Genomic DNA, 12,303 nt, shown 5'->3' with positions numbered 1-12,303 from the left:
TATATATATATATATATATATATATATATATATATATATATATATATATATTTGTTTTTGTTTTTTTTGCACGAAGTTGAGTCATGCACACTGTATGCATACCCTAGTGTACGCTTAAAAACTCAAGTATACTACTGGCTTAAATCACCATCCACTTTTGTTGTACGGAAAAGAGCAGCTCAAACATTCTGACCAATATCTCCTTTTGAGTTTTGACAGGAGAGAGAAAGTCATATGGGTTTGAAACATCATGAATTGACTAAAAGTTGACAAAAAAATGTCATTTTTGTGCAAACTATTCTTTTAATTTATTACTTGGCCTACTAACTAGAGATGTTCAAACAGGCACACACACGGTTTGCATCTTTCTCTCTAGTGTCTTCAAATTCATCCAGTGTCTGACATGGTAAACGTACATGAATAAACCCACTCTCCCTGTCCACACAGTCCAGCACCACCACCACCAATCATGACTGTTTATATAACAGGTGTTGCCCTCGCTTGTAAGAGGAAGACGGGGATCTGCTTGACAGACATGTTAGTTAAAGACTTCAGAATCTGCCCTGGAAAGCCGAGTAGAGCCAGCACTGCAGTGTGACCTCCCTCCTTCAGGCCAACGGCAGGCAGACCTGTGTAGATCCTTTCTGTGTGCACTCTGGGTGAACCCGGCCTGGTGCTAATCAGCCCGCCGTATCATATCTTCTCACCTCTGACCTCGCAACTTATAAAATAAGAGCCATTTATTTTTGTCTGATGTGGCGGCTGCCAAAGCAAATGAAAAGTAACACTTCTGGGCTTGACTGGTTAGGTGCGAGGGCGAAGAACCAAGCAAGATGCCGACTACACGGTTTGTTTATTAATACTTACATGTGAGAAATATCTGTGTATGTGTTCCATCATTATAGGTTTATAGAGAGAGGTATCATGTGAGTAATGTTGCTGATTTATTAAAGTTTTAAAAACTCGGGCCTGATCGCAGCAAACCGCCTGCTCTGAAGCTCTTAGAGGTGATACATTTAAAGTGAGACGTGGCACTTGACTACAGAATGAGGCACACATTGGAGCTGACGCCCATTTTCAAGTCAACAATAACATATATTGATATTTGTAAAATACTTGAAATGTAATGGGGAAAAAATCTATCTGAGCTTGTGTAATCACAGCTAAGGTTTTTAAAACATTCGAACAATGTCACTGTTATAAATGACTAAATCAGGCGTTTTTATGTCAAGCTTAACAAAGTTCATTTGAAAAATAAAATAGACAGTAAATAAATAGATCATAAAAAAACATAAGAAACTTTACACTGGAAAATGTTTTGCACCAATGCTGGAAATGCATTTACACCAAAATGATTTTTGCTTGTATATTTTATAGGTTTACGCTCGTTCTTTCTTTAAATTAAGATAATTTCTTTATTTGACAAATAAGAGACAAAGATTCAAAATAAAATAAAAAAAACTTAATAAATACGCTTTGTAAATAAGTCTAAATATGAAATATTTTCCATATTCATATAGTGTGTATACTTGTCAAGCAAAAGGTGTAGGCTTACGATAAAAATAACAAAACCTAACTGTGGCCTCATTTAATTTGGTTTCACCCAATAGATAAAAATACATAAAATACATAAATATTATGTTATTCCCTAATGCATATATATTCCTATGTTTTGTTTGTCAACAATCCAATGTTTTATATATATATATATATGCGTGTGTGTGTGACATAGGAATGTTCAGTCAAACCAAGAATGTCTGCTTTGTGAATTTATTCTGTTTTATGTTTACATTTTTAGATACTAAAAAATTACGAATGTGTGGCAGCTGTCTGTGATCTCTTCAGAGAATGATGTCTTTGTGTAAGTGGTGAGATATAACGATGATGATGTTCTTTTGCTCGTAAACTCTGTCTTTTGTGTGAGTTCATTAACTGGGGTCTTGCATCGTTGGCCCCCTGCTGCGAGCACACAGAATGAAATCAGGTCGGCGGCCCCAATCTACATACAGCTTCTGATAAAGCCTTCAATAACAGGACCTCAACGGCTACGGCTTTTGAAATTAAATAAACCATGCCTCTGTGGCCATATTAAATTGTGGGGGATGTGTTCCACTGTATTTATCTGGGATATTATGCATAATGTGCACAACTCAATTCTAACATGTAAACTGTTTTAATCTATGGATTCCGCAGTGGTTGAACTGAAAACGCATGTTCATTAAAAAGATGAAATTTACCTTTTGGAACTGTTCAGGGGCGAAAAGTTCTAAAACATTTTGCAGGGACATTTTCACCATTTAAATTTTATCTGATTTATTTATGAATCAAAATCCACTTCATATTAGCTGCACCGTGTCTGTAGAAGCACTAAACCCATAACTAGAAAGGCCTACAAAATAATTTTCTAAGGGTTGAATTCAGATAACAGATTAAATTCATTAATGAAATTAAATTCACATACAGTTTTTAAGTAAGTCTGTAAGCATGATTGTATTTATTTTTCCTTGGACAGAGCCTGGTTCATATATCTGAGGCTGGCGGAGCTGCAGCACTGTCTGAAGACAGAGGCAGAAGATAAACGAGGGCTGTTAATTTCCGAGTCTCGTTCGCTTATGTTTACAAGAGCTGATTACGACTTCAACAACTACACCACCGCTCATGTCAAATAAATGACACACGGCAAAGCAGAGCCGTTTCTGGGCGCCCTAAATGTGGGGACTAAATACGCGGACAACGAGCCAATACCCATTTCTAGTCATTGTTGATTGAATAATAGGCTAATTACTAAAACACACACACACACACACACACACCTCGAACTAGTGTTGATTTTGACACTCTAGGCGTAAATATTCACACTTGAGATTCACACACAGTAATTAAACACGCGAGTTTAGCCTAGAAATGCCTGTTGAGTTCCTTGCGTTATACTCTTTGGATATTGCTTTAGAATTGCTTTAATGAACCCATTAATTGATAAAAAATATAATGTGCCCGCGAGTGTTCATGCTACACATATTACGCTATTAACAGTGCAAGCAGTTCAACCTAATTCCATGGGCTATTACATGAATGTTGTTTATATTAATGTTACTCATGTAAATACATAGGCCTACTATAAAAAAAAAATGTAAACTAGTTTTGTCCTTTAAGTAGAATAACCTAATGAATCCATGGGCTATTACACCGATTCAGCTACTTTGAATCAAATTACTGGTTTAGAAATTCTTGTAAAATTAATAGAAATTATTTAAAAAGATGGAAACTGTGTTCTAGACGTTTCAAATGTTTCAAAGTGTGCACACTAAAATAAAGTGTGGTTATAAATGCGCTAATGTGATCTAAATGTGCTTTATTAAAATAAAGTCTATTGCATTACCTTGAGAATATTAGGGTGCTGCAGGCTCTCCATCAGCGTCATTTCCTTGACAATTTTGAAGGATGCGAGTTTGTAGCAGTCTGTAGACGACCCGTATTTCTTCACACAGTTCTCCATATCGTGACCCCCAAAATCCACCGATTTTAATGCGACGGAGAAGCTGCTGTTCAGAGTCGCCTTATACACCGCCTTTGTGTATCCTGAGCCCAGATACTGGACATTGGTAACGTTATCAATGCTGCCGCAGCCGAGCACCGACTCACGCGTAAACTCCCGGTGTGATTTTGTTGCTATGGATACAGTCGGTTGAGACTGATCGTAATTATTGTTTTTCCCGATCCCTTTGTGTGTTGCCCCCTCGCCGCGTTGCTCCAGGTCCATGAGTCGCCTGCGCTCCAGCGGTCCTGTGCCGACCCAGTGCGCCCGTCTCTGCCGGTACCGCAGAACCTCGTCCAGTCGCTCGCGTATTTGCCGCTGGAGCTCCGGGAGTCGCCCGACGGTCGCCGTTAGGACGGGAGGCAGCTCGTCGACGTGAAGCCGGGCAGGAGCGTCCGCGTCGGGCTGCTGCCGGTTCTCGTGGTGGCGGTGGCGGTGGACGCGCTCTCCGTGGGGCTCAAATCCCGGTATAAACAATAAATTCATCAGCGTGCCCATGAGGAACGAGAGGCAGAAGCCCGCCGCCACCACCATCTTTCTCCGCTTCATTTTGTTGCTTATTATTATCAGCAGAAAATAGATGTGTTCCCCCTTCCAGCCTCCGCCTAGCCGCCTGGCAGGCAGTCTGGCCGCGCCGTAGTGTAGTATCGTGCAGCGCCGAGCGTTCAGGATCGCGAGGGAAGTCTATGATGCTGCGCTCAGAAGGATGTGCCGTATGTTCACGTCTTCATCTTGCAGTTATGATTTAAGATCCACCCCATATAAGGCTGCTCATGGTGACACTTGCGTGTGCGCCCAGTTAACGGGGGTCTCGGAGCGCGCACCGGCGCTGTGCCTCGATCAGCGCGACTCGAACCAGACTGACGTCACTTTGATTGGCAGCTGGCTCGGCCCTGCTGCTATGCAAAAGCAGTGTTTCAGACTTTTAAAGGAATAGTTCACCCGCGAATAAAAGTTCTGTCACCGTTTACTCGCCTTCAGGTTGCTCCAAACCAGCATGACGCTCGTTCTTCTGTGAAAAGCATGGGTTTCGAAGAATGTCTTTGGCAATGAATGGTGATCGACTTGATATCAAGCCTCAAAAAGGAACGCAAACATCATGTGTTAGGTTATTTTAAATCGTTGGAAGCCATATTATGCGAGGAGCTGACCAAAATTAAGACCCAATGAAGCTTATGCGGTTTATTGACTGCTTTTGTTATATTTTATGTTGATCTGGACATTTTCAGTCCATATTCGTTGACAATGCAGGAAAAAGAGTGACCAACACATTCTTCAAAATTTATCCTTTTGTTCCAAAGAAGAAAGTTGCACAGGTTTCGAACAGGAGGACGAGTAAATTAACATAAATGGCATATTTTCCTTTATACTCTTAATAATAATAATAATAATCCCGTGCATGTACTTTAGAAATAAACATTCTGTTGTTAAAAAAATTATGTTATAAATGTATATATATATATATTTATCCTTTTGTTCCAAAGAAGAAAGTTGCACAGGTTTCGAACAGGAGGACGAGTAAATTAACATAAATGGCATATTTTCCTTTATACTCTTAATAATAATAATAATAATCCCGTGCATGTACTTTAGAAATAAACATTCTGTTGTTAAAAAAATTATGTTATAAATGTATATATATATATATATGTGTGTGTGTGTGTGTGTGCGCGCGCGTGTACCTGGTATTTATCACGTTATGGGGACCAAATGTCCCAACAAGGATAGTAATACTAGTAAATGGTGACCTTGTGGGGACATTTTTGAGGTCCCCATGAGGAAACAAACTTATAAATCATACAGAATTAGTTTTTTTGAGAAAGTAAATATGCACAAAATGTCCTGTAAGGGGTAGGTTTATAGGGTTGGTGTAGGGCAATAGCACATACAGTTTGTACAGTATAAAAACCATTACGCCTATGGGATGTCCCCATAAAACATGGAAACACAACATACGTGTGTGTGTGTGTGTGTGTGTGTGTGTGTGTGTGTGTGTGTGTGTGTGCATGTTTATGTGGATTATGAGGACGCAAATTTGTATAATAACATGGGTATGACATAGGTATTACAACGAGAATGTGATTTATGAGGACATTTTCAGTGTCCCCGTAATTCAAAAGGCTTATAAATAATTCAGAATTACTTTTTTTGAAAATCTAAAAATGCAGAAAGTTTCCTGTGAGGGGTAGGGTTGGTGTAGGGCAATAGAAAATACGGTTTGTACAGTATAAAAACCATTACGCCTATGGAGAGTCCCCATAAACCATAAAAACAAACCTGTGTGTGTGTGTTTATATATTGGTTACTATAACACTCCAAGCCCTAGTTTACTGATCTGCAACAGAATACATTTTTTTCGAGAAGATGCATTTGTTTATTTGTTAGTTTCTTAATTAAGGCTTCAGGTTTGAACACCTAATTTTGTGTAACATTTAAAGCTTTATAGTTAAAACGTATCGAAGTTGCCCTGTCTGTATTAGGTATAACATTTGTTTATTTGTTAGTTTCTTAATTAAGGCTTCAGGTTTGAACACCTAATTTTGTGTAACATATTTAAAGCTTTATAGTTAAAACGTATCGAAGTTGCCCTGTCTGTATTAGGTATAGGCCTATACATGACTAAGCATCCACACGATACAGTTATAGCTGCATGTCTATGTGTTTACTAAATGTTTTAAGCAAGCATTTAATTGTGTTTTTTCACCGCATTAGACTCGGCTCAGTTTGCAAGTCCCTCTGACTTTCGGAAAGAAAAATGTGTATAATTATGTCTCTAGGGTCGGACAAGTAAAAGTTTAAATGAAAAACAGACATGGGCGGGCAAAGGGGGAGAGAAATTATGGAAACATGGCACTTGTAAGCTTTGTTCAACTCGCGCGAGATAAGACATTCCATGACTACCTAAATGAAGCCTGTTGTGTTTGTAGACTCGGAGTAAATAAACGGCGAAATCAATTAAGAACATTAAGTGCACCGAAAGTTCAGCACACAGTCATAAACTACAGCGGTTTCGGATGAGAGCCGTCTTTATGATACATTGCAATTATAATGATCATGCACATAATATATATTTCCTCGTAGAGAAAGGGCTCGTGAAAACTGCTGGCCAGGAACAGCGCAGGGCCGAATGCCAGGGACACACACGGCTATCCATCAAGCACGCATTACCATGCTGTTAGCAACTAATTAACAAATGCAATCAACCTGGAAACTGGAGCAATTGTCTCTAGGGTCGGAGAAGTAAAAGTTTAAATGAAAAAACAGAGACGGGAGAGCAAAGGGGGAGAGAAATGATGGAAACACGGCAATTGTAAGCTTTGTTAAACTCGCGCGAGATAAGGCATTCATGACTACCTAAATTAAGCCTGTTGTGTTTGTAGACTCGGGGTAAATAAACGGCCAAATCAATCAACAACCTCGTAAGGGCACCGAAAGTTTTTTTTTTTCCTCGTAGCGAGAGGGCTTGTGAAAATTGCTGGCCAGGAATAGAACAGTGCCGAATGCCAGGGACACACACGGCTATCCATCAAGCACGCATTACCATGCTGTTAGCAACTAATTAACAAATACAATCAACCTGGAAACTAGAGCAATAAGAACAGATCAGCAGGAGCCCCGCTTCAGGGGCGCTTTCAATGTTGCCATGCGTCCACTTTTATTTATAGCACTAATTAAGCTAATGCAATTAAGTGATGTTAGTTTAAATCTAATGTGAAAAAAACTTGACTGGAGAAAATGCGCTTGCGATGGTTGTCGTGGGTTAAAGTGGTAACAAACAGGTTTAAACGTGGGCCTTGCACGTTAACAGAAAGTTTAACACTAAATAATATGGGTTATTTATGGTTTGTCAATGCATATAAGCCTACAACAACAAGCTAATAATAAAAACATATGTTGCCAATGTTGACAACTCTCAACTCAATATGAGCAAAGACACGTCCAAAAGACGTCAATTTAACGTCTTTGTCGTACGTTCAAAAGACGTCCACTTGCGACGTCTGTTTTAGACGTCTTTTTAGCGTTCAGTATTAACGTCCAAGTGACATAAATAGTGAACGTTCAGAAAAGTACATAAAGTAACCATAGAAAATACTTTATATGGCTATGTAAACGTGTACAGAAAGCTGGACTTATCAACGCTATACTGTACAAATATTCAAATTCAAAGTGAGCAACATTGCTTGCAGGCCTGACTACGTGACCAGGGCAACTGTGCTTAATATATTCAACATTTAGACATAATACACGCAAAAAAAAGTGCTACTGCATTAAATAAATAAGTGCATCAATAATCAAATGTTATACAGTAAACATATCCAATACACTTCTCTCATACTTGTGAGAAATGTCCAGCATGACTATCACGCTTAAATAATCCTGTTTAGACAATGTTAGTTTTGCTAATGAATGGTATGCATGACATTTGGTTGCATGCAGAGAGACACACAATGTTATCTGCCTGCATAATAATGGCTCATTAATATCAGCAGAGGTGGTCGCGACATATCACCCCCAAGAAAACACAAGAAGCAAAATTTTGCATTGATTTTTTTCAAGAGAATGGACTGATTCTGAAAAAAACCAAAGAGCATTCAATTTGGTTATAGTATAATGACCTATTTGACGCATATGTACAGATACCAGGGGCAAATAAACCGTGCGACAGTGCTGTGGCAGTCTAGTCGAACAGAATAAAATTAAAAACCATGTTACATGAGAGGAAATGGCATTTTACTCAACTTTTTAGATGTTGCTTTAATATTTAAGACATTTAACAATTAGCATTGCTAACCCGGGGGCGGTTCGCTCGGCAGGTGGAGACGCATTAATCCGCTTTAAGAAAAGTTCAACTTCTTGAGGGTTTTGCCTAGACAATGGAGCAAGCACTGTGTTCCCAAAACCCACTGTGCTTTTAAACGCACGTTAGCATATAAATACATGTGGAGTGACTGCAGGCAGCGTTTCCCTCTGATTGACGTTTTTGTGATTGAGTGGATTATTGGGGAGTTTATCGACCCCTCGCATTCACATTTCCATTGCATTTTACACCTCCTTTAGTAAAGCATGTGGAAGGGTGGAGCATCTGTGTGTTTGCAATACTAGGCGCTGAGAGAGACATGTGTCAATCAAGCATCATTCACAATGTCTAAATTTATATATGCTTTTCGCAACTATGCTTTCTTTTCTGTTGTATTTAATAGCGCACACAAATGACTGTTTTGTTATTAGCATTTGTAGCGCATTTTAACTTATCGTTAATGTACTTTACCAGGACACTTGTTAGCCTTTTTAAGCTACAAATCATAATTCAGCATTTATGAACAAAGCATTTAGTTGCACTTTGAAAAATAAACATGTGGGGTCGAGCTCATTCTTGAGTCTACCTACTGTGTTTATAATGAAATATGCTGAGCAGCAATATCAGAAGTGCGTCTTGTGAATATCCAGAGCGCATGTCTGGCTTTCCTCAGCACGAACTTTCATTTATGTTTATAGAAAACGGTCATGCATAGACTACAGTTTTCATTTTTCCACTCAGGGTGGGGGAAAAAAGGGTGAAGACCAAAATTTTACGATTCATAGCTGTTGAAACCACACTGACTTGAGGTCAGTTTGCCTGGTGTACATTTGTTTTGTTTGGATTTTGTACTTTATAGCTAATGTCAGCACAGTCACTGATGCAAAGAAATGAAGTGGAGAGATGGACAGTTAGAGCGAAAGGGAGTAAAAAAAGCATTTAGCATACACACTAAACTGCAAACACATTCCCATCTTTAATATCTTATCAGTTTGAAGTTCTCCTTGAGGCACTGATGGCAGACACTCATCTCTGCAACACTTCTTTTTCTTTTTTTCTTTCTTTCTTTCTTTCTTTCTTTCCTTCTCCAAATGGAAGTATATCATGGTTTTAAAGGGTTACTTCACCCAAAAATGAAAATTAGCCCACAAATTACTCACCCTCAAGTCATCCTAGGTGTATATGACTTTCTTCTTTCAGACGAATCCAGTCGGAGTTATATTAAAAATTGTCTTTGATCTTTCAAGCCATTTAATGCCACTCAGTGGGTGTTGCATGCATCAGTCCAAAATAAGTTAAATAAAAAGTGCCCATCCATAAAAAAAAATGTCTCACACGGCTCTGGGGGGTGAACGAAGGCCTCCTGTAGCGAATCAATGCATTTTTTAAAGAAAAATATCCATATTCAAAACGTAATAATCACTTTAATGTAGCTTGCACCTAAAGTTGTACACGGAAGCAGCTCCGGGCGGATGACGTATGAGGTCAGCTTGATGCTAAAATGATGCTAAAAATTCAGCTTTGCATCACAGGCATAAATTACATTTTAAAATATATTCCAATACATAATGGTTTATTGAATTGTAATAATATGTTACAGTATTACCGTTACTTAGATGTATTATGGATACTTTTGCATACTTTTTTGCAAACCTGGATTATTAATATGCTTTCTGCCGAGGTGATTTAGAGACTAAATGAGTCAGACGTCAACACAAGATTTATGAAACTGCAAAAGTGAGTATTATAATTTTTTTTTTTATGTTTTGATGCCATATATATGGCAGCACATTAATGGTGAGCTCACCTCATGGTTTAATAAGACAGACCTCCATGAAATCCATGAACACGGTCAGTCAATTATTTCTATTCAAACCACATCAGTTAATAATAAAGCAGCTTTGTGACATACACCCTAAACTATTAGGCCTTCTACTGATGCATATTTTAGCAATCATATTTCAGGAAAACAGTTTAAGTGGATTTTGTTGATCTCAACATTGGCTGTGCCCAAGCAAGGAAGAGCGAGAAGGAGCCCCTCTCTAAGCATGTCTTTTAAACTTAATTCAGATGTTTTCAATCAGGATTGTCTAATAAAGAGGTTAGCTCAGGTCATTGTATCAACACACGGTATTGCTTCACTCTGGCAGTGAGGCAGAAAATTGGATGATGCTCCCTTTCTGCTGCAGTTAATCGGGCATCATCCTACCAGTCCCTGCGGTTTTACAGTCGCATTCTGGGATGGAGCCACAATCTTTGCGGATCTTGTGCAATTTTCCTTTTTCTCTTCCTGTACGGAGAGGCAAAACACAATGTAGAACACTAGGTACTGATCTTACAATAAACAACAAAAATACAACAAAACATGTACTTTAAATGAAAACTGATCACAGTTCAGTAGAACCGTTTGGTGTGCAAACATTTAGGGTAAACCTACTTACTGCTATTAAGCACATGGGACATCCTTTCTTAAATTTCTAGTGATCTATTACAACAGACGGCTTTAATGAGCCACAGTCTTTAAATTAGGTTCACAGTAAGTTCACTTGTTCTTTGGAGATTGAAAAAAATAAAGATCAGCATATTGGTTTCAGGGTTCTATGAGGCAGCAAATTAATGGTTTTCAAAATACAAACAAACAAATGAAAACTAAATAACAAGGAAGCTCTTTGTATTTTGTCTATGGCATCAGGCTGTAAATGTTCTAACTGGATAAACTAGAGTTATTCACCTCTTATTAAAGATTTTTAATAAATTATTACAACTTTTTTGGTTGTCTAAATAAATGAATAAATCAAAAGCAGCTAAATATTTTGTTAAAAAAAAACCGGGAGAAAAATAATAATAAAAAAGCCAATTTTAGCAGGAATACCTCTCATTCCACCTCTAATTTGAGGATTTTAACAAATTATTGCAACATTTTTGCTGTCAAGATTTTACCCCTATTATATATGGTGTTTCAAAGAAAATTAAGTATATTTTTAGGAACATTACATTTTCTAATTGGAATATTTCTTTTAAAGAGATTATCCACCTATAATTAAATAATTTTAACAAATTATTACAACTTTTTGGGCTGGCCAGAACATATCCAGGTTGTACTTCTAAATAAATAAACACATTTTTGTTTAAAAGAATATCAAGCCCACTTTTAGAACCATTATGATTTCTAATTGAAATATTTATTTTTATGTGTTTATTCACCTCTAATTAAATGATTCTAACAAATTATTACAACATGTCTGATGCTCACAAAGTTTTACCCATAAAAAAGGGAAGAAAAAAATATTTGAAGAGTTTTAAAATTCATACTACTGTCTTACTGTCAGACTTGTGTTCCCGTTTTGTTGTTTGTTTTCCCTGTGTTCCTGCCTCCTGTTTCCTTATGCCCTTATTTGATAGTTCCTGTTTCCTGTTTTATTAAGTTCAATTTATCTCAGCTGTGTTCTATTAGTTATCCTCATCACCTGTTTACCCCTCGTTATCTGCCTATTTAAGTTCTAGGCCGTTCTATTCTCCCTTGTCCGGAATTGTACGTCAACCCCTCGTTCTACGTGTCAGTTCCTGCCTGTATGCTCTATATTTGGATGAATAAATACTGTTTAATGTTAATGCCCTTTGTCTCCACGCTATTTCCTCTCCTCGTCTCCGCCACAATAGGCGAAGCGTGATACATACTACCTTTTCTTTCTTTTTTTTTGCAAAATGTCTGAATTACAGTAATGAGAATTAAAAAGACTAAAGAAATAAATGTTTTTGTGAGACGCAATAACTAGTAAAATTGTAAAACGTAAAGTATGGTATCTCCAGACAGCGTTCAGGTCACTGTCAAACATCTGGTCAGCTGAAACTCTATCATTCCCTTCGGTCAACAAAGAAGCCTGGACGCTTTAAACCGCACACAGCCATCTGGCCTGGCCACTGACAGACCGCCATGTAGCCACTTTAGATGGCAGGATTATTGGGCTGT

General features: G+C 38.0%; 1 protein-coding gene across 1 annotated transcript in view; it reads right to left on the bottom strand.

The window, feature by feature from the left end:
* pkdcca (protein kinase domain containing, cytoplasmic a) overlaps nucleotides 1-4,422 on the bottom strand; it is a 31,498-nt gene extending 27,076 nt beyond the window's left edge. The window contains exon 1 of the mRNA XM_016273838.1: nucleotides 3,380-4,422. Within this exon, the coding sequence (XP_016129324.1) occupies nucleotides 3,380-4,084 (705 nt within the window). The 5' untranslated portion in view covers nucleotides 4,085-4,422. The remainder of the gene's footprint in view (nucleotides 1-3,379) is intronic.
* Between the last annotated feature and the right edge of the window lie 7,881 nt (nucleotides 4,423-12,303).

The sequence above is a fragment of the Sinocyclocheilus grahami genome, unplaced genomic scaffold (genome assembly GCF_001515645.1).
Source record: "Sinocyclocheilus grahami isolate Dianchi unplaced genomic scaffold, SAMN03320097.WGS_v1.1 scaffold82.1, whole genome shotgun sequence".
Taxonomy (NCBI): Eukaryota; Metazoa; Chordata; class Actinopteri; order Cypriniformes; family Cyprinidae; genus Sinocyclocheilus; species Sinocyclocheilus grahami.
The sequence above is the reverse complement of the archived record's forward strand: the minus strand, read 5'-3'. Positions and strand labels throughout refer to the sequence as shown.